At 45.7% G+C, this 23,856-nt stretch overlaps 1 protein-coding gene across 4 annotated transcripts in view; it reads right to left on the bottom strand.

The window, feature by feature from the left end:
* Nucleotides 1-23,856, bottom strand: part of ATAD2B (ATPase family AAA domain containing 2B) — a 114,280-nt gene that overhangs the window by 17,024 nt on the left and 73,400 nt on the right. For 2 of the 4 annotated variants that reach the window (XM_044291349.1, XM_044291351.1), the window contains 9 exons: nt 21,809-22,120; nt 20,477-20,606; nt 19,968-20,154; nt 17,772-17,957; nt 15,258-15,393; nt 11,883-12,079; nt 9,292-9,451; nt 5,600-5,722; nt 2,384-2,521 (listed from right to left, as the gene is read on the bottom strand). In XM_044291349.1, the coding sequence (XP_044147284.1) occupies nt 2,384-2,521; nt 5,600-5,722; nt 9,292-9,451; nt 11,883-12,079; nt 15,258-15,393; nt 17,772-17,957; nt 19,968-20,154; nt 20,477-20,606; nt 21,809-22,120 (1,569 nt within the window). The remainder of the gene's footprint in view (nt 1-2,383; nt 2,522-5,599; nt 5,723-9,291; nt 9,452-11,882; nt 12,080-15,257; nt 15,394-17,771; nt 17,958-19,967; nt 20,155-20,476; nt 20,607-21,808; nt 22,121-23,856) is intronic. The other 2 variants (XM_044291350.1, XM_044291352.1) reach the window with 1 other exon arrangement.

The raw sequence follows: 23,856 nt of genomic DNA, 5'->3' as shown, positions 1-23,856 counted from the left end.
ACAAATGTATGCTCAACTCAGCCAAGCTGAGCATGCATGTGCTCCGACAGGGGAGAGGGGTGTAGGCCATGGCTGGCGGCTTATCTCTATGAGGAACACAAGGATTCAACATCCAACAGGACAGACCTTGGACCGCGTAACAGTGGGAGAAACCTCTAATCCTGACAATCACCCATGGTAGTGGTAATCCAAGGGTAAATCAGCCTGAATCAAACATTCCTCCAATCTGTTTATTGGCCGAGCACCCACACTAGCGGGACATGGGATACCAGGCAGGGCTCTTCTTTAGCAGTGCAAGAACATGATGCTGCAGATTAAAGGGGTTGTCTCACTTCAGCAAATGTATTAATTTTCTCTACATGATAAATGCCAAGATACATACTTACTAGTGTATTGCGATTGTCCATGTTGCCTCCTTTGCTGGCTGGATTCATTGGTGGTCGTACTTGCCTACTATAGGGAAAAGCACTTGCCTCTGCGCTCCTGGGAACAGGCACTTTTTCCTATAATGTGCAAGCACGACCACCACTGCTGGATTGCAGGGTGGTCGTAACCACTGGATATAAATCAGTGTATAATGTGACGGAAAATCGAATCCAGCCAGCAAAGGAGGCAATATGGACAATCACAATACATTAGTAAGTGCCTTGTATTAACTTACTCTACACGATAAATGCTATTTGCTGGAGTGAGACAACCCCTTTAAAGACCCTGGACAACTGACGCAAAAAAGGAGTACTGCTGGTCATTATATGGTTAAAGACGAACCATGTTCTATGCACAATACAGTGATATTAGAGAGAAGTCTAACAAGCCTACAGTGTTCAGCCACTTACTTTGCCATATGTGACATTCAAGAACTTTTTCATAAACTCTGGTATCCGACAACACCGCTGACCTGACAACCCGCACATAATACGTACTTCTTATCAAATGGAAGCAACACGGTGGCATGTGGGGCTGAAACGATTATTCAATTGAATCGAGTAATTCTACAAATAAAATCCTCGATGCAAATTTTTTTCACCGAGGATACGTTTATGTCACGTGACCACGGAGCGGGAGTGAATCGCTGGCTATTACTCCCGCTGCGTGGTCTCCAATACTCCCCTTTACAGCCTCTGGACACTACACAGCATATCCATGGTCGCGCGCTGCACTAATCACCTGGCGTACGCACGCCGTGATCTGATGCGCTGTTCGACATCAGACGCAGAGCGGAACAATGGAGTGTCGGCGGCGCCCCCTGCTGGAGAGGTGAGGTCGGGTGCCAGGAGTGCACAGCGTCATAGCAACCAATGACGCTGTGCACTCCGGGTGTCAGGAGGAGCAGAGGGAATGATGATTTCACAGGAGGGTGGGGGAGAGCTGAAGGCACTGGGGGACAGTGGAGACGATGGCACTGAGGGGAACTGACGCACTTGGGCTGATCACACAGAGGGGGGGGGGGGAACGCCGTCGGCACTAAGGGACAGTGGAGACGATGGCACTGAGGGGAACTGACGCACTTGTGCTGATCGCACAGAGGGGGGGGGGGGGGGGGGAACGCCGTCGGCACTAAGGGACAGTGGAGACGATGGCACTGAGGGGAACTGACGCACTTGTGCTGATCGCACAGAGGAGGGGGGGGGGGGGAACGCCGATGGCACTAAGGGACAGTGGAGACGATGGCACTGAGGGGAACTGACGCACTTGTGCTGATCGCACAGAGGGGGTGGGGGGGGGGGGAAACGCCGATGGCACTAAGGGACAGTGGAGACGATGGCACTGAGGGGGAACTGACGCACTTGTGCTGATCGCACAGAGGGGGTGGGTGGGGGAACGTCGATGGCACTAAGGGACAGTGGAGACGATGGCACTGACGCACTTGTGCTGATCGCACAGGAGGGGGAACGAAGGGTGTTGGGGAATAATGGCAGGTTTTTTTTATGAGGGAAAACAGTCTACTAATTCATTTTTTTCTTAGATTACTCGATTAATCGTAAAAATAATTGATAGAATACTCGATTTCTAAAATAATTGTTTACTGCAGCCCTAGTGGCATGCATTATACATTTTAGGACAGCTGGTGTGTGCAGGAAAATGCCGAGCCACCAAAATGGTACTCTTCTGGACACTGGAAGCCAAGATACGGGATGCTTCTCAGCGAGGTGCCTGGATTCAGGGTGTTTTTACCTGCCCCGGTGGATGCAGCTCACCTAGTTCTCCTGCATTACAGGAGGCAGTCACCCAGCTTTCCTAGGGCCCAGGTGAGAACGCCATACAGGTTAGCTGAGAGTTGTAATGGCAGCCGTCTTGGACTCCACCTGACTTTTCCCAGCGATAGATAACTATGAAGACTTATTTTACAAGGGATTCTGTTTAATTGGTAGAACATACTCACATGGACATTTGGAGGTAGAATGATTTGCCATGTCCAGCGCAATCCTGTGCTTATTCCGGAACACGTCCTCCGCTCCGGTTTCCGCCTTCCGAGCCACCAAACTCTGGGGATTTATTTGCTCTGTGGCCACCGACAAGCCTGCACAGACAAGATAAGAGGCAACTTAATTTAATCCTGGACAGCACCAGAAAATATATTTTTGGATGCATTTTCAGCTCTTCAGAGTGGACCTTTCCTTCACGTCAGCAGAAACTTCTAAGGTTGAAATTAATTGAGATACCCCAGGTCTGCTCGTTCACTCCAGAGCAGCCTCACAGCAAGGCACGGGCAAATTTTAATGGAAACTTTTTTTTTTTTTTTTTTTTAAAGTACCAGTCTATGCAGCGATATTTAGAAATCTCAGACAAGCCCCTAAATGGTCGAGAATAAAAAAATTAAATTATGTTACACTCCCTTTTTATTGTCCAGTCCTCCTGACCATGCTCGTTTACAAACTGCAGAGGTGGTGTGGCGGTACACAACACGTGACTGCCGTGGCCAATCACTGTCCTCAGCAGTATTGCGCTGAACGTATTCCCGATGGTCTGAATAAGGGTCCATTCACATGACCGTAAGTGTTTTGCGATCCGCAAAACACTGGTAGGAGCCGCGCGCGTTCCGTATTCTGCCGACAGCACGCGGCCAGCCCTGATATAAATACATATGCTCTCTCTTTTTTGCGGGGCTGTGGAACTATGGATACGGACAGCACGCGGTGTGCTGTCGGCATCTTTTGCGGTCCCGTTGAAATTCATGGGTCGGCACTCATTCCGCAAAATTGAGGTACGGACGCAGACTCCTGAAATCTGGTCGTGTAAATGGATCCTCAAATTGTCTAATGGGTGTTCCCCTTGTCAATGAGGTGGCCCCTAAAAAGTCTGACACTGTCCAATCAGTGCTGACTGTATCAAACCCCACTGACAGGAGGAATAATCCCGGCCATTTAAAAAAAGACTCAGATGCTGAGGTCAGTGACAACAGCGACATCTGAGAAGTTAGGCAAAGGGTGGGGGCATCCGCTGCTCCCTGATGGGAAACTCAACAGGGAAATTGCAAGGTTGTGATTCAATACCATGGCAACCTAAGGTCTTAGGAAGGCTCTACCACTACCTGTGAGGCCCTGCTTGTGGCAGGGCTTAAAGGGGTTGTCTCGCCTTGCTACAATCAAGCTCCGTCGGCCTCGATTACCTGCTTGCTGGGGGCAGAGCTGAGCACTGACAAGGTGGCCAGGGCTGGGAGTGACAGCGCAGGCACAAAAATGTGTGCGCACTCGCCCCCGTCAATCCCCAGATCAGTGGGCCAAGCTGCCAATATAGTGCTTCTGTGCGCCCAGCGCTGTGATGTGGCTGAGCATGAAACTTGGGGCTGTTTGAAATAAAAGACAAGGCGACAGAGGCATAATTAAAAAATGAACTACATGGAAAACAGGATCCTAGGACTGATTAAACGTTGATTACCAAGATGAGACAACCCCTTTAAAAGGATTTTTCAGGTGTCTAATGTACAGCTGATGGGCAGAGGTGCCAGAAGTCCCACTAATTCGATATTTATGACCCATCTTGAGGCCAGGCCATTGATATTGAAATCTCAGACAAGCCCCCTAAAATAGGCATCTGTTAAAAATCCCATAGATTTACGTTTGGAAAGTGGAATATATCTTAAAGGGAACCTGTCTCCGGGATTTTGGGTATAAAGCTGAGGACATGGGTTGCTAGATGGCCGCTAGCACATCCGCAATACCCAGTCCCCATAACTGTGTGCTTTTATCGTGTCAAAAGAACAATTTGATACATATGCAAATTAACCATATATGAGTCCTGTATGTGAGATGAGTCAGGGACAGGACTCATCTCAGGTTAATTTGCATATGTATCAAATCGTTTTTTTGACACAATAAAAGCACACAGAGCTATGGGGACTGGGTATTGCGGATGTGCTAGCGGCCATCTAGCAACCCATGTTCTCAGCTCTATACACAAAATCCCAGTGACAGGTTCCCTTTAAGCGAAATTGCATTTCAAAATGTGAATCTATTTGGGGCTTGTGGATCGATGGATCTGGAGTATGTAGTCCCTGGCGCGCTCTTACTAGAGGTGTGGGAAGTGTTATACAGCGAGTAGGCATTTATGTCTGGTGGATGTCCTGGGGGTTGTGCAGTTGATACGCTAGAAATGCCTCTTATTCCGGTACCTAAACCACATATGTATGATCCGTACTACTGTATCTTTGCTATAATTGTCTACACAATATACACTGCCAGTTTATCTCTATGGGGTGGGTGGTTGGTTTGGGGATATAATGTTTATATTTTGGAATTGACTGTATGTGTACAACTTGCAAATTGTCAATTTTAGAAAATTATAATAAAACAAATCCGATAAAAATAAATAAATTCCCATAGATTGCAATAATATACTATTCCAGTCTATGGTATGGGTTAACAGTACAGTGATGCATAAGATTTTTTTCAAAGGTTTTCATGCTTTTAAAAGTAGTAAGGCCGAGTTTACATCAACAATCAGGACGGATCTGGCACATAACTGAGGCGGACAGAGCCTACGGACCCCATAGACTATAATGGGGGCCGCAAGTTTTCCGCTCAGAGGAAGATTTTTGAAGCAGAGACAAAAGTCCTGCGCGCACAACTTGTCTCAGGTTTTCGCTCAGAGGAAGATTTTTAAAAGCGGAGACAAAAGTTGTGTGCCAGATCCATCCTGAACGGTCTCCTGCTCCTGTAACAGAGACCAAGAGAATAACGCCGTCTGGCACAGTGAACTCTGTCAAAACCTAAGAAACATGGCAGAAAAGACTTTTTTGCTTCCCCCCCAAAACAGTCTTTTTTTTTTAATACAGGATATGGTAAATGGTGCCATTAAAAATTATACAACGTGCCCTGCAAACTTATCTGCACATAGGTTATCTAAATGAATGGAAAGTTATGCTGGGGCATGTAGTTCATAAACCGGTGTATGCCATGCCGATGTAATTCTGCAATTTCAGTAATATCCACGCTAGTTTACATAACAAACGCAACCACAGCGATAAATCGAGGCCGACGTGCATATTGTCTGCATAATTTGCAGGTTAATCTGCACTCCCTTTCCTGTCATTTGTGCAGTGTTTTAATTGAAAATCAACGGGCGTGAACGAAAGTTAGGAGAATGGATTACTACATACCTCTCTTGGTGCGAGCTTCTTTAATCTCCTCACACAGTTTGTTGAACTCCAGATCCAGTTCAGCAGCGAAGATGGCGTGCGCGGTGTCTTTCAATGTGCAGGCGCGGTGTCTGATAATCTTATCTGTACAGGGGACACAGCAAAAAGTAATTTCTCTATGGAGAATGACCCACAAAATGTCCAATTTGAAAAGTGACTACTACGCTGTATCGCGTTCCGCAGTTTAAAGGGCAACTCCATGGAAATAATTGCATGCATAGCGTATAGTAATTAGGACATTCTAGACTATTGACCCTTCTCATATCAGAATTTCTAGATACTGAGTGACCACCATTTACACAGAAGAAGTAACAGAGTTATATCTGCCACACTGCCTCTCCACAGGCTTTGTTTTAGGTCCCGTCCACTCAGGAAGGATGAGAAGACGGGACAAAAGATCAAGCAGGAGTGAATGAGAGGTCATAGGTACAAGTAAAACGTCTACTTAAAGGGCATCTGTCAGCAGTTCTGTCCCTATGACACCGGCTGACCTGTTATATGTGCGCTTGGCAGCTGAAGACATCCGTCTGGGTCCAATGTTCATATGTGTCCACATTGCTGAGAAAACTGATGTTTTGATATATGCAAATGAGCTTCTAGGGGCAACGGGGGCGTTACTGTTACACCTATAGGCTCTGCTCTCTTTGCAACTGCCGTGTCCTCTTCACTTTAACAGGGCCAGGCATGATGGTGTTTTTACTGCCTGGCCCTGTTAAAGTGCAGAGGGTAGAGTGCGAAGCCTCTAGGTGTAATGGTAACGCCCCCATTGCACCAATAGGCTCATTTGCATATATTAAAACATCATTTTTCTCAGCAACGCGGACACATATGAACATTGGACCAACACAGATGCCTTCAGCTGCCAAGCGCACATGTAACAGGTCAGCCAGTGTCATAGGTACAAACCTGCTGACGGATGCCTTCATGCTTCCAGCAACAGCACCACACCTGCCCGGGCGTTGTGTCGGGTATTGCAGCTCAGCGCCACTGAAGTCAATGGACGCGAGAAGCAATACCACTTAGAACCTGTGAACAGGTGTGAAGCTGTTTAATGAAGAAAGAAGCCATATTCTTCTAAACCTTTGATTAGGCTTCTGGGAGACATCGTGCATCAAGTAGAGATGAGGGCTTAAAGAGGACTGTCCTGACAGTTCATAATAAGGAAAATGGCAACAAAAGCACAAATTCTGTACTTTTAGTCATAGAAGAGAAAAATAAAAGGCACGTATTAGGGGCTCTGAAATACAGTGAAAAATCAAGAGAAGTGATAGACATACTATAGCAATTGAGCCCTCAACCAAGACAGAACCATTCGCAGACAGGGTAAGATCTGACAGTCTTCTGGGTGGTTTTGGCAGCCCACTAAGGACCCCAAATTTTGTCAAAATCGATCAGGTACTCCTCTAGCAGAGAATACAATTTCTGCATGGGCAATGCTGAATTCATGCGCGGCCTCCAATGAGAACGGTATCTTGGGGGCTTCCAGTTTTGAAGGATAGATTTCTTAGCATAGAACATCAGAAGTCCGCTATATTAAGTATTTAACTATTAGACTATTCTCAAGTCCAACCTGGTGTTCAGAACTACATATCAGTCCCATATCATTCAACTACAGAGCTCGCTAGTGAGTTTACAGACTGGTGTTTAATAAGTTCCATGCAGCCATTTAATTTGGATTAATTGATCTCTGGCACTGACCACCATGGAGCGGCATCTCAATGCCAATTCCTTTTTGTGGCATGCCTCCAGAACTGGGATATCAACCTTCCAAGGTCTAATGGCAAAGGCCGCATAGGAAGGAGAGACTGGTCTACATAATATTTTCGTATGGGCAGTTTTTTCTACTGCTCCACATTACAGACTTATGGACCCCTACCAAACAGATCTCGTCTCATCTCAACGTAGCAGACTACATTCCGGTCGCAGTGATCCTCCTTATATAATGGAGTAAGATCCCATATAATACTTACTGGTAATGTCTGAACGACTGACGGCCATCACCACTAGGCAGCTTACCGCATTATAGGCAGTTATGGCGCTTAAACGGGTTCTCCGGGAATAACGTCATTTTACAAATTACCAGCCCCCCAGCATATTTATCTGCTCTTTGCCTATCCAGGCCTCTCCACCTCCCCCGATGTGTCCATGCTCCGGTCCATGCAGTGTTTACATCTGGCGCAGCGTGGTCACATGCCTTGTTGCAGCCAATGACTGGCTTCAGCTGTGAAGTGGCCACAATTGACACATCACAGCTAAAGCCAGTCACTGCCTGCAGCACCCTCTAGTGGTAGTCACGAGCAAGTTTTTTTTTTTCTAAAACAAGGGATCCAAGCTGTGCATGGGAAAAACTGAATTCCAACCACTATAAAGATGTATGCAAAGTGCTCTCAGGATTTTTTTTTTTATATTGATAGCTAACTGTAGGATGGGTCATAAATATCAGAACGGTGGGGGCACCCCGTTTAACCAGCTGCTCAGTAGCAGCTCTGGTACCGGCGCTCCATGGCTCTGTCCACTGTGCAGCGGATGTAGCTGGTTGCTGCAGCGCTGGGCCCATTAGGCCGGACACAAGAGTTCAAGGCGAAACTCTAAGCATGTGTCAGGATGTCCTGTTCTGACCTCCGCTCCTCTGACAGGATTGCTCAGCATTAGAACTCATGCACACGACATGGATCCGCAAAAAACATACGTCTTGCATCCGAATCGTAACTAACTATCCTTGTCCGCAAAACGGACAACAGGACATGTTCTATCTTTTCTGAACGGCCACGTGGACATACGGTAGCGAAATGCTCACAGTCATTTCTGTTTTTGTTGCGGACCCATTGAAGTGAATGTTTCTGCATACAGGCTGCACAAAAAAATAAATTCAAAAAATAAAACGGAACAGGAAAAAAAAAATAACACATTTGTGTGCATGAGCCCTTATATTGATTTATAATGCTGTGTAACCTCGAGTGTCCTGGAATCTATTGAATTACACTGACCTAAAGCTGTCACTGTAATACAAGAGATTCTAGGACTCTCAGGGTCATAGAGGAGCAGAGGTCAGAACTGACACACACTGCGAGTTTCTCGCATTGAACACACATGTATGTTTGGCCTTAACCTGCACAGATTTTACACCCAATTTTTTATTTTTTTTTTAAAGCCATGACAATAAGTTTATACTGTCAGCTTCACAGTACCAGCCATGACATAAAACAGTGAGACGCTAAACTACAAGGGAAGGCATTACATAACCACGGTGTGAGTGCAACGAGAATGTGTGCTGCTTCTAAGACGTACACTGTACATTGCCGATCCACAGTACGGCGACTAGAGGGGTAACAGAAATTTATGGATCTCAGGGCAGCATTTTATCTCGTGCACTCGGTCTCAGCGAATCGATAATATAAAAAATACAAGTATTACAGAGTCAATAGAAAACAGCAGTAAGGTTTTTTTTTTTTTTTAACAAACTATTTTTATCCATTGGCAAACATGGCAGCAATCTTGCCTCTCTATTTTCCCGGTGACTGGCAGAGTGGAGTAATTATGAGCTGCTATCCGACACATCTCCCCTCTGGCAGAAAGAGGCTTAAAATCAATACAGCCTGGAGAGGCAGAAAAATAATAATTGCCAGAGCGCTTTTCTGCCTGCGCATCATTACCTCCCGGCTCTTTATCAGGGTTGTATTCCAAGGCGTTGCTGCAGATCAGGTCCACATCAGTTAGGAAGTCCCGCACGGTCATGTAGTGGTGCTTGTCGATTTTGGTCATTATGGTGGAGAGGTCCATGGGTTCTCTAATGACTTCGAGGTAATCGGACACCTGCAAAAATAAAAAAGGGCCAGGGGTTGCTGAAATACCGGGAGATGACGCGTTAACCCTTTAAAAAGTCATCGCCCCATGCACAGAAGATTAAGTAGCAGATATGACAGCGTACTAGAACTGCATGCCAGGACGAAATCACACAAATAAATGAAAAAATTATGAGAAGCGGATGATGCTTTGAGCTAATGCTATCCAATGAGCAGTGTTACACAGGCATCACAAGAACACAAACCGTGCGGAGGACCCCGACTGACTCCGAGGCAATCAGATCACTGGGATCTGCGTGGTGAAAACAGCACCCAAGAGCATGTCCTAGGGGCTACTATATTATCAGCTTCATCATGTGGACAGGGTCCTAGGACCCTCCCAATCTAAAGCAACCTCTTAGAATATCTAATGATTACCATGCCCTAAAACCAGTTTAGTACCAGTGCATAATGTGAACAGGAGGATATCCACATTAAGTCAACGTGGTATAATAGCGCAGTGGCTGCCCCGTGATGTGAACATCTCCCGAGCACTGCCAACTGGATGATTGCTATACAGCCTTAAAACTCAATGTGCTGGGAGGTTGTCTCTTGTATAGGATTTCCTAAAGCACCGATATAGGCTGCATCCCTTTTGCTCATGTTTCTGGCCACACATTTGTGTACAGTCCCATTCCCAGTCTTCGATGCCAGCGTGCAGGGAAAACCGAGCAGGGGATGCAGTACGAAATGGGGGTCCCAGAGTCCAGGGCCTCACCAATCATCCTAGCAGTATGCCATGATTTTACAAGACAAGAATGATCCTTGAACCAAAAAACTAACACCTAGTGGAATAAGGGGCTTCAAACACCAGCAGCTCTGACATCCTTACAAGAATGCATAAGCCCATCCAATAGCATGGGAGCTATAAGTGGTTCTGGTTCCCTGCGTGTGGCTTTCCAGCTCCAGATACAATCCATTAGTAGCACTAGGGGTGTCACAGGATTACTACATCATCCTACCAGGGTATACACCATAATATCAGGGGAAGGGTTCATGCACACGAGCCATTTCCACATACGGGTTGTAGTTTGAAAACCACCAGCAGTGAAAATTGACCAATTAAAGTCAATGTGTTATGCAACTGGGGATTTTCAGGAGTGATCGTTCTGCGTGGAAAAAATAAATAAAATGCAGCACAATCCGCTACCATAACATACGAACGTGACAAAACCCCTTTAATAGTCTGCTTCACTTTTTATACACATCTCGGGGCCTACAAAACGGTGGTGTGATCTGAGCTGTGAGCCCCAGAGGGTGTCCTGCCTGGCCAAGGAGTCAGCCGGTGATCCCGATTTGCACGGACATGCACAGAAGCGGACTTTATAGTCGATAAATATTTTTCTTCTAATTTCACTCAACATTTTATCTGAAATTTGGATCAAATGTGAATTTCATTGAAGAACGGTTTTGCACATGAGCCTTAACCCGCTTGTCTCGCCTCTGGTCACACATAATAAAAACACAAGAAAGGTCACGGATTGTTAAGTCCCCGCGTGGTGTCAGGCTGAAATGAAGTCGCTGAAATCTGAAGAGCCGGGTTATTCCAGGCGACATTGTTGATTAAAAGCTAATTTAGTGTGCAATGTGCAGTTCTGCAACCACCAGCCAAGATCTCTGCTTGCCTGGAAATGTTCCCGTTCAGATCTAGGCGCTATTCCCGTTCAGATCTAGGCGCTATTCCCGTTCAGATCTAGGCGCTATTCTGGTTCAGATCTAGGCGCTATTCTGGTTCAGATCTAGGCGCTATTCTGGTTCAGATCTAGGCGCTATTCTGGTTCAGATCTAGGCGCTATTCTGGTTCAGATCTAGGCGCTATTCCCGTTCAGATCTAGGCGCTATTCCCGTTCAGATCTAGGCGCTATTCCCGTTCAGATCTAGGCGCTATTCCCGTTCAGATCTAGGCGCTATTCCCGTTCAGATCTAGGCGCTATTCCCGTTCAGATCTAGGCGCTATTCCCGTTCAGATCTAGGCGCTATTCCCGTTCAGATCTAGGCGAAGCGACAGATTGCTTTCCTGTCCGGAGGAGGTCGGGGACGTCCTACTAGTCACCTGTGGTACAACAGCTTTGCTCTTTATAAAAGGAGATAGAGTACATGATTGCTAACATTTAGCGAAAATCATTCTGCACTGTATTTAATATGGGCCCGTACAGATGTAGCTCTTGTCTGTGGACTCCTTCACCCAAGAGAATCAGGACATACAAGCAAATCTGAAGAGTTTGCAGAAAATACACTTTTTTACCCCCAAATATTGTGTTTTCATTATGGCAAAAACCAGAGGAAGTGACTGAACAAAAGCTAAGGTTATAAGGACTCCTAGGTTTTCTCCGGGGTGACCACAGCCAATGATCTGGCCTAACACAATCCGCTTCATTGTGTGTGCATTATGGAAACAAGACCTCTTCAATATCCACCGGTTTGCTGAAGATGTTAAACCGCTTATCGGTGGCCAGTCGCTTGGTGACGTCCCTAAGGAACAGCCTCAGTTCCCTCAAAGTGTTTTCCTCGTGGTCTTCCATCCTTTGCTTCTCCACCTCGGAAAGCTGGTTTGAAGGGGGTGAAGGGGCAGGGGGCAGGACCTCTAATGACTGCAATGCTGAAAAATAAAGCAATGGGAGCCTTCAGCATAAGCTTTACAGGCAAACGTGCAGAGTCAACATTTTTTCAAGTAAGTAAGTAGTACATGTGCATATACAGAATGTGTACTTGTGTGATTAACGCCCAGGTTTAACCTGTGTATACGAGCAATGGCTTGATAATTTTCAGTGGCTTTAGTGCCTCAATGCATTGCAGAATGACTACTAGGACCTTAATCAGGGTGTCTGTACGCATTGAAGCTCCAATTTTTTGGTACAGAATTATTAAATGCATCAGTGTCTACAAGACCAACCCTATTAAACCAGGCATACTGCAATGTAGGGTTGATCATGTCGATTAGAATATATTTCTTTGCTCTGTACCTGTTAGCATTGCCGAGATAAGTGGACTATTGCCTGTAAGCAAATTAGCATTTTAAACTCCAAAGGGCAGGCTGTGGCACTTTGAGCATCGCAACAGCGATTCCCAGGTGCTCAAAACACACCGACAGCTGATTGATAGAAGACATCTGGTCTTGGCCTGTCCTGTGGCTCACCAACTTGGTGCCTGCACTATAAACCTGCTGCTGCCGCCCGCCGAGCAGTACACATCCATAGCACGCAGGTGCTGATGAGGTCATTGAACCTGGAAGCGGAGGTGCTGGTAAGCGTAGGCCATGTGACGATAAAATGGATGTGATATGGCCTAGGACAGGGATCAGCAACCTTCGGCACTCCAGCTGCTGTGAAACTATAACTCCCAGCATGCACACTTGGCAGTTCTTGTAACTACTATAGAAGTGAAGGGAGGATTCTGGGAGTTGTAGTTTCGGAGCAGCTGGAGGTTGCCGATCCTTGGCCTATGAAGAGGCCCAAGCGATCAAGGAGCACCATTGATCTCATATTGATGGCTAATCCCGAGGATACGCCATTAATATGAAAATCCTGGAACAACCTTTTAAATTTATGTCTATGCAAAGGATTTCAAGCTTTATATGAGGAACACACAGCCCTGGACACTTTAAAAGATATTTAAAAAAAATATATCTATAAAAATTGAAATGGAACATAATTTTGGATATGGGCAGCACGGTGGCTCAGTGGTTAGCACTGGAGTCCTCGGTTCAAATCTGACCAAGGACAACATCTGCATGGAGTTTGTATGGGTTTCCTCCAGGTTCTCCGGTTTCCTCCCACACGCCAAAGACAGTGATATGGGGACAATGGATGATATCTATAAAGTGCTGTGGAATATATCAGTGCTATACAAGTATAATAAATACATCTGAAGATGACCCAATAATATAAATGGGGAAATCTGTAAGCTGAGCAATTCACGAACACAAAAGGGGGATATTTTCCAAAAGTGATTTTAAGGAAAACTGATCGTCTCTAGCACCCAATTTGATTGACTTTAATTTTCCAAAGCAGCTTAAAGGGGTTGTCCGGGATTGGTGACATTTGTTTAATAGCACCAAAGTCACCTGACCACCGGGCTCCTTTGTGGAGAGTGAAGCCTCTTCTTCCACTTCACAAGGAGACCGGTGACGTCACAGGCACACACGGGCGCAGGGAAGGAGGTTAGTAGGCGGTAACTGGCAGCGCTAGGTAACACCCCTCTGGGCCTGGTGACGTCACTGGGCATTCAGGAGCATTATCCTCTAAAGAAGGAGGCAGAGAACTATGCTAGTTAGCATAGTCCACACCTCCCATCTACATTACATACGAGTGGCAGGAGGCAGAATAGAAATGAAGGGGAGGGATACACGGAGGAGCGGAGACTGCTGTGACATAGTCTGGCAGCGGCGATGCCGCGCTGACTTCTGGGACCCACAAGGAGAAGTGCTGAAAATATTGAAAACCAACAGGAGGACATTGCATGTTTAAAAAAAGTTGTTTGATCCCAGTCAACTCCTTTAAAAAAAAAAAAAAATCAATGAAAAGTGGAATTTTCTTCCTTCGCACCAGTTTTGATAAATCTATTGCCAATGTGGGAGATTTACCAAGCGGGGAAAAAAAAAAAAAAAAAAAAAAGACAATTCTGGTTCAACATGGTCAAAAAAAGGAGTGCACATGCCGTGTGCCACATTCACAATGCCTCATGTGGAATGGAGCATGACAGAGGAGAAGGGGCGAGTCTGTGCGGGAAGGGGTACTGCTTAAAATGCAACACAGGGGGGGTAAACATTGTGGCAACATTTTGACCCAAAGTATGTTAGCCAAAAGGGTTGTGCCTAACATATCTAGCAAGACAGCGTGAAAAATTAGGTCATTAGACAGCATTAATAATTCTGCCCCGATGTGCTGTATTGTGTTAGATACAGGTCAGTACTAAACTACGAGTGCACAAGGCAAAAGCACTGCTCTCAAACCAAACTCTATATTCACCAAGATTTTGGGGAAACAGGAAAATGGGAGCTACGGGAGCACAGAAATGCATACCGTAGATAAGAATTATACTAAATAAATATATATAATCTAGCACCTCGACAAGAGGACGTCTCAAGGACTTTGATTTACTGGTTGTTAATGGGAAGGATAAAAACGGATCTAGAGAGGGGGGTCTTCTAATCGGCAGCTTCTCCTAGGGATGTCATCAGAAGGTAAGTATTTGCCTTATGTCGGCTTTGCAAACAGCTGCAGTTTAATAGGTTGACGCTGAGAACGGAGTCGTAAATCCTATTTGTATTCTTATTTGCTGGCTGAAAATCTGCTGCAGGTTACAGTGGGGTACGAAGAATTAAACAATGGGTGATGGAGGACAGGCACAAGAACCACCGAGCTCAGCGCTCAAATCTTCCAAACACCCTTCCTGCAGAGTGCTTAATTGTCACCGAGCGACACCGCGATTAGTCCTCATTTCTCAGTTGCGGAAAAGTGAACATCTCCCAATCCTATTAACTGGCAAGGGTATCAGAGTCAGGGAGGCCCTGGCAATAAGAGGTGGGGGTCAGGCTGAATCCATCGCCCAGCTCCATGGCAGCCTCTTTTGCCAGGCACAGCAGCACCAGCCGGGGTGCCTGGCGAGACAGGAGGTCTCGGCATGTGGAGGTCAGAGAGGGGCCGGTAATACGCTGCAATGGATGACAACTAATGCACATGACTAATACATGTCTCCTGCAATACTGGTACCAGCAGCTAGAAATCCTGGGATAAACTGATCTCTAGAAATAACTGCCCCGTGCCCCTGCCACTTACCAGCTTTTCTCCTTTTTGGAGGGGGCATAGCAGCCTGATTGAGAATCAAATCTTGGAAAAATTTCAGCCGGTCGTCTTCACTAGGTCTGGAAATGTTAAAAACCTCTTCATACTGAGCCCTGAAAATACACTTCACCTGCAGGAGAAGAGAGGTCTGTTATAACTCGCACAACATCAGCACCGTTAGGCCTCTTTCACATGAGCGAGTCTCGCGCCTGGACGCAATGCGTGTGGCAAACGCATCACATTCGGAATGAATCCTGACCCATTCATTTCAATAGGTCTGTGCACATGTGCAGCATTTTTCAGGCATCATCTCAGTGTTCAGGAAAAATTGCAGCCCCTTCTATATTGTGTGTTTTTCACACCGCCCTGGCTCCTGAAGAAGGAACCTGACAACCGATATTGCTCGTGTGAAAGAGACCTTCGGGTCTGACCCCACAGAATAATAAACTGTACAGACGATTTAGTGCAATGAAGACCATCCTGCACGTGGCACTGTACGACGAGGTATGAACATCGACAGCTATGGAACAAACTAAGGCAACTGTCACAATCGCGTTTTGGGCGTATCAGTCGTGGATCTGCAAAAACGGATCCGTTACAATAATACAACATGCATCCATCATGAGCGGATCCATTTGTATTATCAGCAACATAGCCAAGACGGATCCGTCATGAACTCCTTCGGAAAGTCAATGGGAGACGGATCAGTTTTCTATTGTGCCAGAGAAAACTGATCAATCCCCATTGACTTACATTGTGTGTCAGGACGGATCAGTTTGGCTCAGCTTCGTCAGAGGCTGCAGGCAGCGTTTTGGTGTCCGCCCCCAGAGTAGAATGGATACGGATCGGAGGCAAACTGATGTATTCTGAGCAGATCCTTTTCCATTCAGAATGCATTAGGGCAAAACTGATCTGTTTTGGACCGCTTGTGAGAGCCCTGAAACGGATCTTACAAACTGAAACCAAAACGCCAGTGTGAAAGTCGCCCAAGTGTTTTACCAGGGCACTAAAGTCATTATGAGCTCATTGTTTTGGGCTTCTCGGCTACAATTTTAGCAGCAAAAACAATTCACGGGCTCAGAAAGCATTACTCCTGCCAAAACCCTAAAGTGAACAAAAAGATGTGCGCCATGCTGCAAGCAAAAACAACTGGCTTCAAATAGTAAAGGATTGTAAAATATATTATATAAAAAAATTATTAAAAAAAGATAAGAAGAAACAAATTCTACAGCTTTGTGCTGGCTGTGGTAGTAACAGTCTAGATTATAGATGCATGGCTGGGCCGCCCCCGGGGGGGGGGGGGGAATAAAAAATAAAATAAAAAATCGCTGCACATTTTATTTTCTAACTTAAAAGTGTCATCCCATCACAGAAAGGGGGCATATTGATATGCCTCTATTGTCTGCTAGGTGCAGGTCCCATCTCTGGGACATGGACCTATACAGAGAACGTTGAAAGGTAGTGGAGGGCACACTGAGCATGTGCAGCCATCCTCCATTTCTACGGTGCCGCCAAGCACTGGCTCTGCTATTTCCGTCGGCACCATAGAAATGAATGGAGCAGCGGCTGCGCAAGCGAAGTACGCTCCCATTCACTTGTATCAGAAGAGCACTTGGTGGTGGCCAGACCCCGGGAAACCCAGGGTCCTCCAGCCACCACTCTCGTCATAGGTGCAGGTCCCAGATGTGGGATATGGCCCCATTCTCTGTGATGGGAATACCCTTTAAAGGGACACTCAAAGGGGTTTTCCCATCTTTGGACATTTGCCGTATGTCAATAGGATATGTCATAAAAGGAGAGCTATCTAGAGAACAGGGCCCTGATGTGAACAGTGAGCAGGTAGCACATGCGTCCTTGATTCGCAGATGTGAGACTTTAGAAAATAGAGTGCTGGCTTGCCTATTTTTGGAAGTCCCATAGCAGTGAATAGAGGGGACGCCACGGTGTGCACTCTGCGGATCTGGACCCATCTGACATATCTCATCAACATACAGTAAATGTCCAAGATGGAACAACCACTTTTAAGGGTTTTTACCAACAATTATTGATGACCTAGCCCTGCAGTGGCATTTAAAGAGAAAGTATGGCTGGATAGACCTTTTCCTGACTTTACCAGCTGATCACTAAGGTTTCTAAAGCCCAATGGCTTGAATATAGAAAGCCACGGAACCAGTATCAGTAGAAGATGAGGAATGTAACGTAACTAATTAGGTAGATTCATGATATCTATTCTAAACTGTTAAATAGTGCTCAATGCACCAAGAAAATGTTACATGTGCAGAGATTTTTCATAAATTGTCTTGTTCTCAAGGGTAATAACCTATCTGACCCCCACAGAGCGGCTCATTCAGCTTTCAAAAGGAGTTAACTTAACGGCGTCATTTAGCCACCTCTTGACGACCCAAGAGAAGAAACTCCTTTCTTCCAAGGTTGTGCGCTAATAACGTGCTCCTATTGTACTCCTGGGATGTGTTCATTAGCAAAAAATCAATTCAGCGGCTTGCTTACCTCGAGCGGCAGCTCCCCGTACACAATTTCAGAGGTAGACAGTAGTAATATAGGAGAGAACGAGGGGATATCTTGCAGGAGCGTCAGAAATGTAGCCCTCACAGTTTCGCTGACAGCCTCCCACCAGTCACCAATATGTGGCATGTAAACAACACTGGGTACTGTTCTCCGAGCTTCCCGGAATACCTGAGAACCAGATCATTGAGAGTTATAACGGTTGACAGATTAATAATATTATTATTATTAATTATTATTAATTCCCCCACCGCCCAAAAATTACCTAAAATAAAAAATTAATAATGCTATGCTTTCTCCCGCGCCGTTCTACTACTAGGAGAGGGAGCAAATTTTTTTGCGGACCATATGCGGAACCATTTACTTCAATGGGTCCGCCAAAAAACTGAAGTTACTCCATGTGCATTCAGTTTCCGTAAGTCTGTATTTCTGTACATGTCCTATTACTGTCTGCATTACGGACAAGGGTAGTACTGTTCTATTAGGGGCCAGCTGTTCTGTTCTGCAAAATACAGAATGCACACGGATGTCATCCGTATTTTTGGCGGACAGCAAAATCAATACGGTCGCGTACATGAGCCCTTAGAGTTATTTCAGTTAGATGAGGTTATCCTAGGTCATCAATATCAGATCAGAGGAGGTCTGAAACCCTGGACTTCCAATCAACTGTTCCAAAAAAGGCAAGGCACTCAGTGAGCGCCATGGCCTCTTCCTAGGCCATGTGACATCAAACATCGGTCACGTGGCCTAGTTGCAGCATAGCACCGTTGAAGTGAATGGAGCTGGGCAGCGATACCAACCACTCTACTATGTACAGATGCAGGGAGCCAGCTGCGCTCACGAGAACTCTGGTGAGAGCCACAGCTCCCCATAACAGGTATTCGGTGGAATACTGGGACTTGTCTTCAGGGTAGGTTATCATCAGCAGGGTCCAAGTCATCATATATTACTGGACAACTCCGATCGATGGTGGTCAGACCGTTGAAACTCCTACCAAATCACATTAAGGCTACTTTCTCACAAGCGGCCCTGAACGCAGCCGTCTGGCCCTAATGCATTCTCAGTGGAGGCGGATCCACTGAGAATGCATCCGCCTGCCAGCCCTCAGCCTCCGCTCCGCTCAGTGAGCGGACACCTGAACGCTGCAAGCAGCGTTCGGGTGTCCGCCTGGCCGTGCGGAGGCGAGCGGATCCGTTCCGACTTATAATGGAAGTCAATGGGGACGGATCCGCTTGAAGATGACACCATATGGCTCAATCTTCAAGCGGATCCGTCCCCCATTGACTTTCAATGTAAAGTCTGAACGGATCCGCTCAGGCTACTTTCACACTTAGAAAATGTTTCTAAGTTATAATGCAGACGGATCCGTTCTGAACGGAGCCACCGTCTGCATTAATATGAGCGGATCCGTTCAGAACGGATCCGATCGAACGCTAGTGTGAAAGTAGCCTAACAGGTAAAGGAGTGGCAGGTTGAGCACGTCCACTGACGCCCCAATCCTTCTGTATGGGACTGCTGGAGAGCGCTAAATACAGTGCTCGGCTACTTCTGGCAGTCCCCACTGGGATCCCCACCAATCTGTTATCCCGTATCCTTTGGATTGGGAATAACTTCATCTAACTGAAACCTCCCCTTTAATGTGTATAGTTTTGTAAGCTGGCAAAGTTTTAATCAAAAAATTTGATTTACACCAGATTTCTATTACATTTTGGGTGTATTTAATGCTTTTAAACGACTGTAAACATTCTACTATTTACTTGGGCACTGGAGCACACAAGTTTGACAGTTCTCATAACTTTGCTGGCCCTGTCAGTCTGTACAGCAGAGTCATCTCCCCAGACCTGAGCACCACAGCATCTAAATATTGAGAAGGTCAAGTCTCAGGATTGGTACTGCGGTAAGTTTACAAAGTAACTTGATGAGTATTGAGGTCCATCCCCACTTACATGCCCTGTATTAGCGGAGTCGGCATTTGGCCTCGATCACAACAGGAGCCCCGCACAAAGGCAGGGGTACATGTCTATTTGATGTGGGGCTACACACAGCGAGAGGAGCCTTTTTGTACTGCTGAGGACCGCAGTCATCCCTCCATGTCCGCTTGTAAATCTAGCTACAAATAAGAGTGTTTGTAGCCCCAAGGAAGAAGCATAATGAAGACTGCCTCGGCATCTGTCTACTAACCTGGGCACAAGACTCCTCAGGAGTTTTAGCGCTGACTGAGTAAAGTGCTGGTAGGTCCAATCTATGCACAGAGAACTTTTCAAGAATGTGCAACACAGCTGGAGCAAGGTGCGAGGTCTGGCCCGAGCCGGGCGGCCCACACAGGAGAAACCTGGGCCGGTAAGAGGTCGGCTGGTGACGAGCTGAACTGTAAAGACAAGACGTGTGTTTGTGAACGCAAATAACAGTTCAAAATCCATCGTCAATGGCAGGTCCCACCTAAACTGGGAATGAGCACCAACACAAAGTGCCCCCTTCAACGCCAACACAATAGGAGATGAAGGGGAAAGGCAGCCCGGCAGCAGTCCCACCAATGCATTCTTAACTGTACCACTGTTTACCAAGTTTCCACTTTTTGGGTGGGGAACCCATCTTAAAGATGGGGTCAATGTGACAAAAGTAAAAGCCAGGTCCTACGACCACTCCATAAAAGACAGCCCTCGTGTACCCTCCCATTCCCAGCCACTCACGTTGTAAAGTGGAGGAAGGGCTTGTGGGGAGCAGCTGGCTGTTTCTTTGGTGATCCTGAGACAGAACTCACATCAAATATGGACAACGGGCTCTCGTCCTCGCTGTCTTCAAGGAGGAGGCTTGCGTCGTCTGGAAACAAGAAAACACAAGTGTCAGAAAAGGACAAATTTCAGTATGTACGGTCCCAAAGTCAGGAACCTTCCAAATGCAGAGAGACGACAGTAAATATTCACTAGAAATCACCTTTCCCAAGTGTATGCTACAATATTGCCTTAATGGTCAGGATGGAGGATTTCTGCATTGAGCCTAAAACAAAACCATTTTGTGGAGAACACAGGGGTTTCGTTTCCTGCTGATATGCGCCATTTTTGCTTAGGTAACAGGAGCAGAACAATTGCTGAGAGCAGAGAGGGAGGCTCCTAATTAGATGCACCAGCGCCTCATATTCCTGTTCGGGTGGTTATACACCAGGTGCCAACAATGGCAAATTAAAGAGGTTGTATAGTTATTCTTGTGTTTTAATACTAAAAAATAAAAAAACTTCAGAAAATTCATTTTTTTCTTTTCATCGCCATACTCTGACCCCCATAACTTTTTTTTATAGTTATGTCTACGGAGATGTGTGGGGGCTCATTTTCTGCGGGACAATCTGTAGTTTTTGATAACAACATTTTGGGGTGAGTGACTTTTTAACCACTTATTACTTTTTTTGTAGTTAAAGTGATGAAAAAAAAAATGGCAAATCAGACTTTATTATTTTTCCCCATTATGCCATTCACCTTACAGGATACTTTTTTTTTAAATATTTAAATAGTAAGGCTTTTTGCACGTGGTAATGTCCATGATGTTAATTTTTGCTAAAGGAGGAGATTCTAATTTATATAGAGAGATATATATTTTGTTTTTTCTCTTCTTTTTATTAAGTCTCAAAGAGTACCACAACATGCAGTTATCAGATTGCAATTTGTATAGGGTATCCTATAAAGAAATAGCTGTATTACAATTCAGTCCTAATACAGGCTCATTACATTAAAGGAAAGGCTTCCCCGATCTCCAATGCGGGGGAGGCGTTCCGGCCTGTGAAATTAGCACTTCTGGGTTTCTGGCTTCTTAGATGCTGTGGTTACATTTGACCACGGGATCAGAGAGGTTAAATATATGAAACAGCAGGCACCCACTAGCTATGGCGCTGGAGCGGGCGCCATCATTAAAGACACATGTACGGCGGATGTCGTGAAGGGGGTAAAACTTACTAGAGAATTTGTTTTGCCTTTAATAGAGTATTGCATATATACGAGTGAAGTCACCAAAGCACACGGGATGATCATTACCGTCCTTCTTGTGGTCTCTGCTGAACTCAGCGTGAGGAAACACTTTGTGCAGGGCGCAGAGTATGTCCGAAAAGGTCCTCTGGAGCAATGGCCTTATGACAAGCGAGAGAGCGTGCCCAGGAGACATCACAGCACGTTGAGAAGCAGGCACAATATTTTTCATTGCATGGTAGAAATCGTGGGCACCAAGAACAACTGAGGAAATGTCCAGCTGTAGCTTCTGACTGCTGGCATAGATCTGGGGATAGCGCCGGCGAAGGGCAATCAAGGCAGCCTCAGTGCAAAGTGCTTTAATGTCAGCTCCACAGTAGCCTGCAGTGTAATAAACATAGGTTAGAAGGAGGAATTGGCTAGTAGCCATGACCTAGGTCCTAGGAGGTCCAAGGCTCTAACAATTATCAACCATGTAAACACACACTCAAAAGTAAAAAAAATTATAATTAAATAAAATAAAAATAATGATAATGATAACTAATGATAATAAATGTTAATGTACTAAAAAAAAAAAAAAAAAAAGTATAGATAATTAATTATGTGGCAGTATCATTAGTTCAGGCATCCTCAAACTGCGGCCCTCCAGCTGTTAAACTACAACTCCCACAATGCCCTGCTGTAGGCTGATACCTGAAGGCTGTTTGGGCATGCTGGGAGTAGTTTTGCAACAGCTGGAGAGCCGCAGTTTGAGGATGCCTGCATTAGTTGGTGGCATCAGGGTGTGGCTCATTGTCATGTGCATCTGCTCTTTAGGGGGTATAAATGAGGTTTCTTTGAGGAAGGATTTTAGATCTTTTTTTGGCAATAAATGTATAGCTCCTATACAGATATGTAATATGGCCAAATATGACAGCCATAAACAAAAATCAAGCAATTTACCTGCTTCAATGCCACTAAAATGGAAAAAAAAAAAAAGGAGCAAATACCTAGTCTTCATGGTTACAGACTACAAACAAACCCTGCGCAGTCTGTTCTTGCGCTCATTCATTTGTGCTATACTACTTGTGTAGATATCTAACGTCATCACGTGCAAAAAAATATTCTTTATCCCTCCACAGAATGCGACTACACTTGGTTTGTTTGTAGTCTGTTACCATGGAGACACAGGTCTGCATAAAAGCTGAATAATTAATTCATTTTAAATGCATTGGCACGGTACTGCCGAAGCAGCGGCCTAGGAGCCACATGGGGCTCTTGGGACCCTCTACACGATGCTTCTCCAGTGGCAGATACTATTATGCTCTAGTGCAGGCATGCTCAACCTGCAGCCCCTCGAGCTGTTGCAAAACTTCAACTTACAGCATGCCCAGACAGCCTTCAGCTATCAGCCTACAGCAGGGCATGGCGGGAGTTGTAGTTTTACAACAGCTGGAGAGCCGCAGGTTGAGCACCCCTGCTCTAGTGGCATTGGGGGTGTCCTAGTATTATTGGTAACTGTGGCTCAACATAGCCTGCGGCAATGGAGAGAAATGCATGGCTTGTGAATGGTTCGGGACCTCTGCATCAGAGCAATAAGAATGATTGACTGGGAGTGTGGACGCAGGCTTTACATTGTGCACCCGACTAATATACTTTTTACACGTGACAGAAGTCACAATTTTGCAGTGGTGTGGGTATGAGAGTTGGGATCCTGGCCCACATCTGAAGATCAGATGAAGGGTTCATTCACATGTCTGCAAAATAGATCCGGATCCGTTCCTCTACGTTGAAGAACAGATCCGGACCTATTCATTTTCAATGGGGCCAGAAAAGATGCGAACAGCACACCGTGTGCTGTCCACAACCGCACTTCCGTTCAGCCAAAAATAGAACATGTCCTATTCTTGTCCGCAGACACGGACAAGAAAAGGCATTTCTATTAAAGTGCCGGCCATGTCCGGTCCACAAAATGCCGAACGCACATGGCCGGTGTCAGTGTCTTGCGGATGCGCAATTTGCGGACCGCAAAACACTTGTGGACGTGTGAATGGACCCAAAGGCTAGAGCTACATAGCAACATGTGTAAAAAACCCATCTAAGTTGGATTTCTATGTGACGGTCGCGTCGCAGTTTGT

Source organism: Bufo gargarizans, chromosome 4 (assembly GCF_014858855.1).
Source record: "Bufo gargarizans isolate SCDJY-AF-19 chromosome 4, ASM1485885v1, whole genome shotgun sequence".
Lineage (NCBI taxonomy): Eukaryota > Metazoa > Chordata > Amphibia > Anura > Bufonidae > Bufo > Bufo gargarizans.
This window is presented reverse-complemented; position numbering and strand designations above follow the sequence as displayed.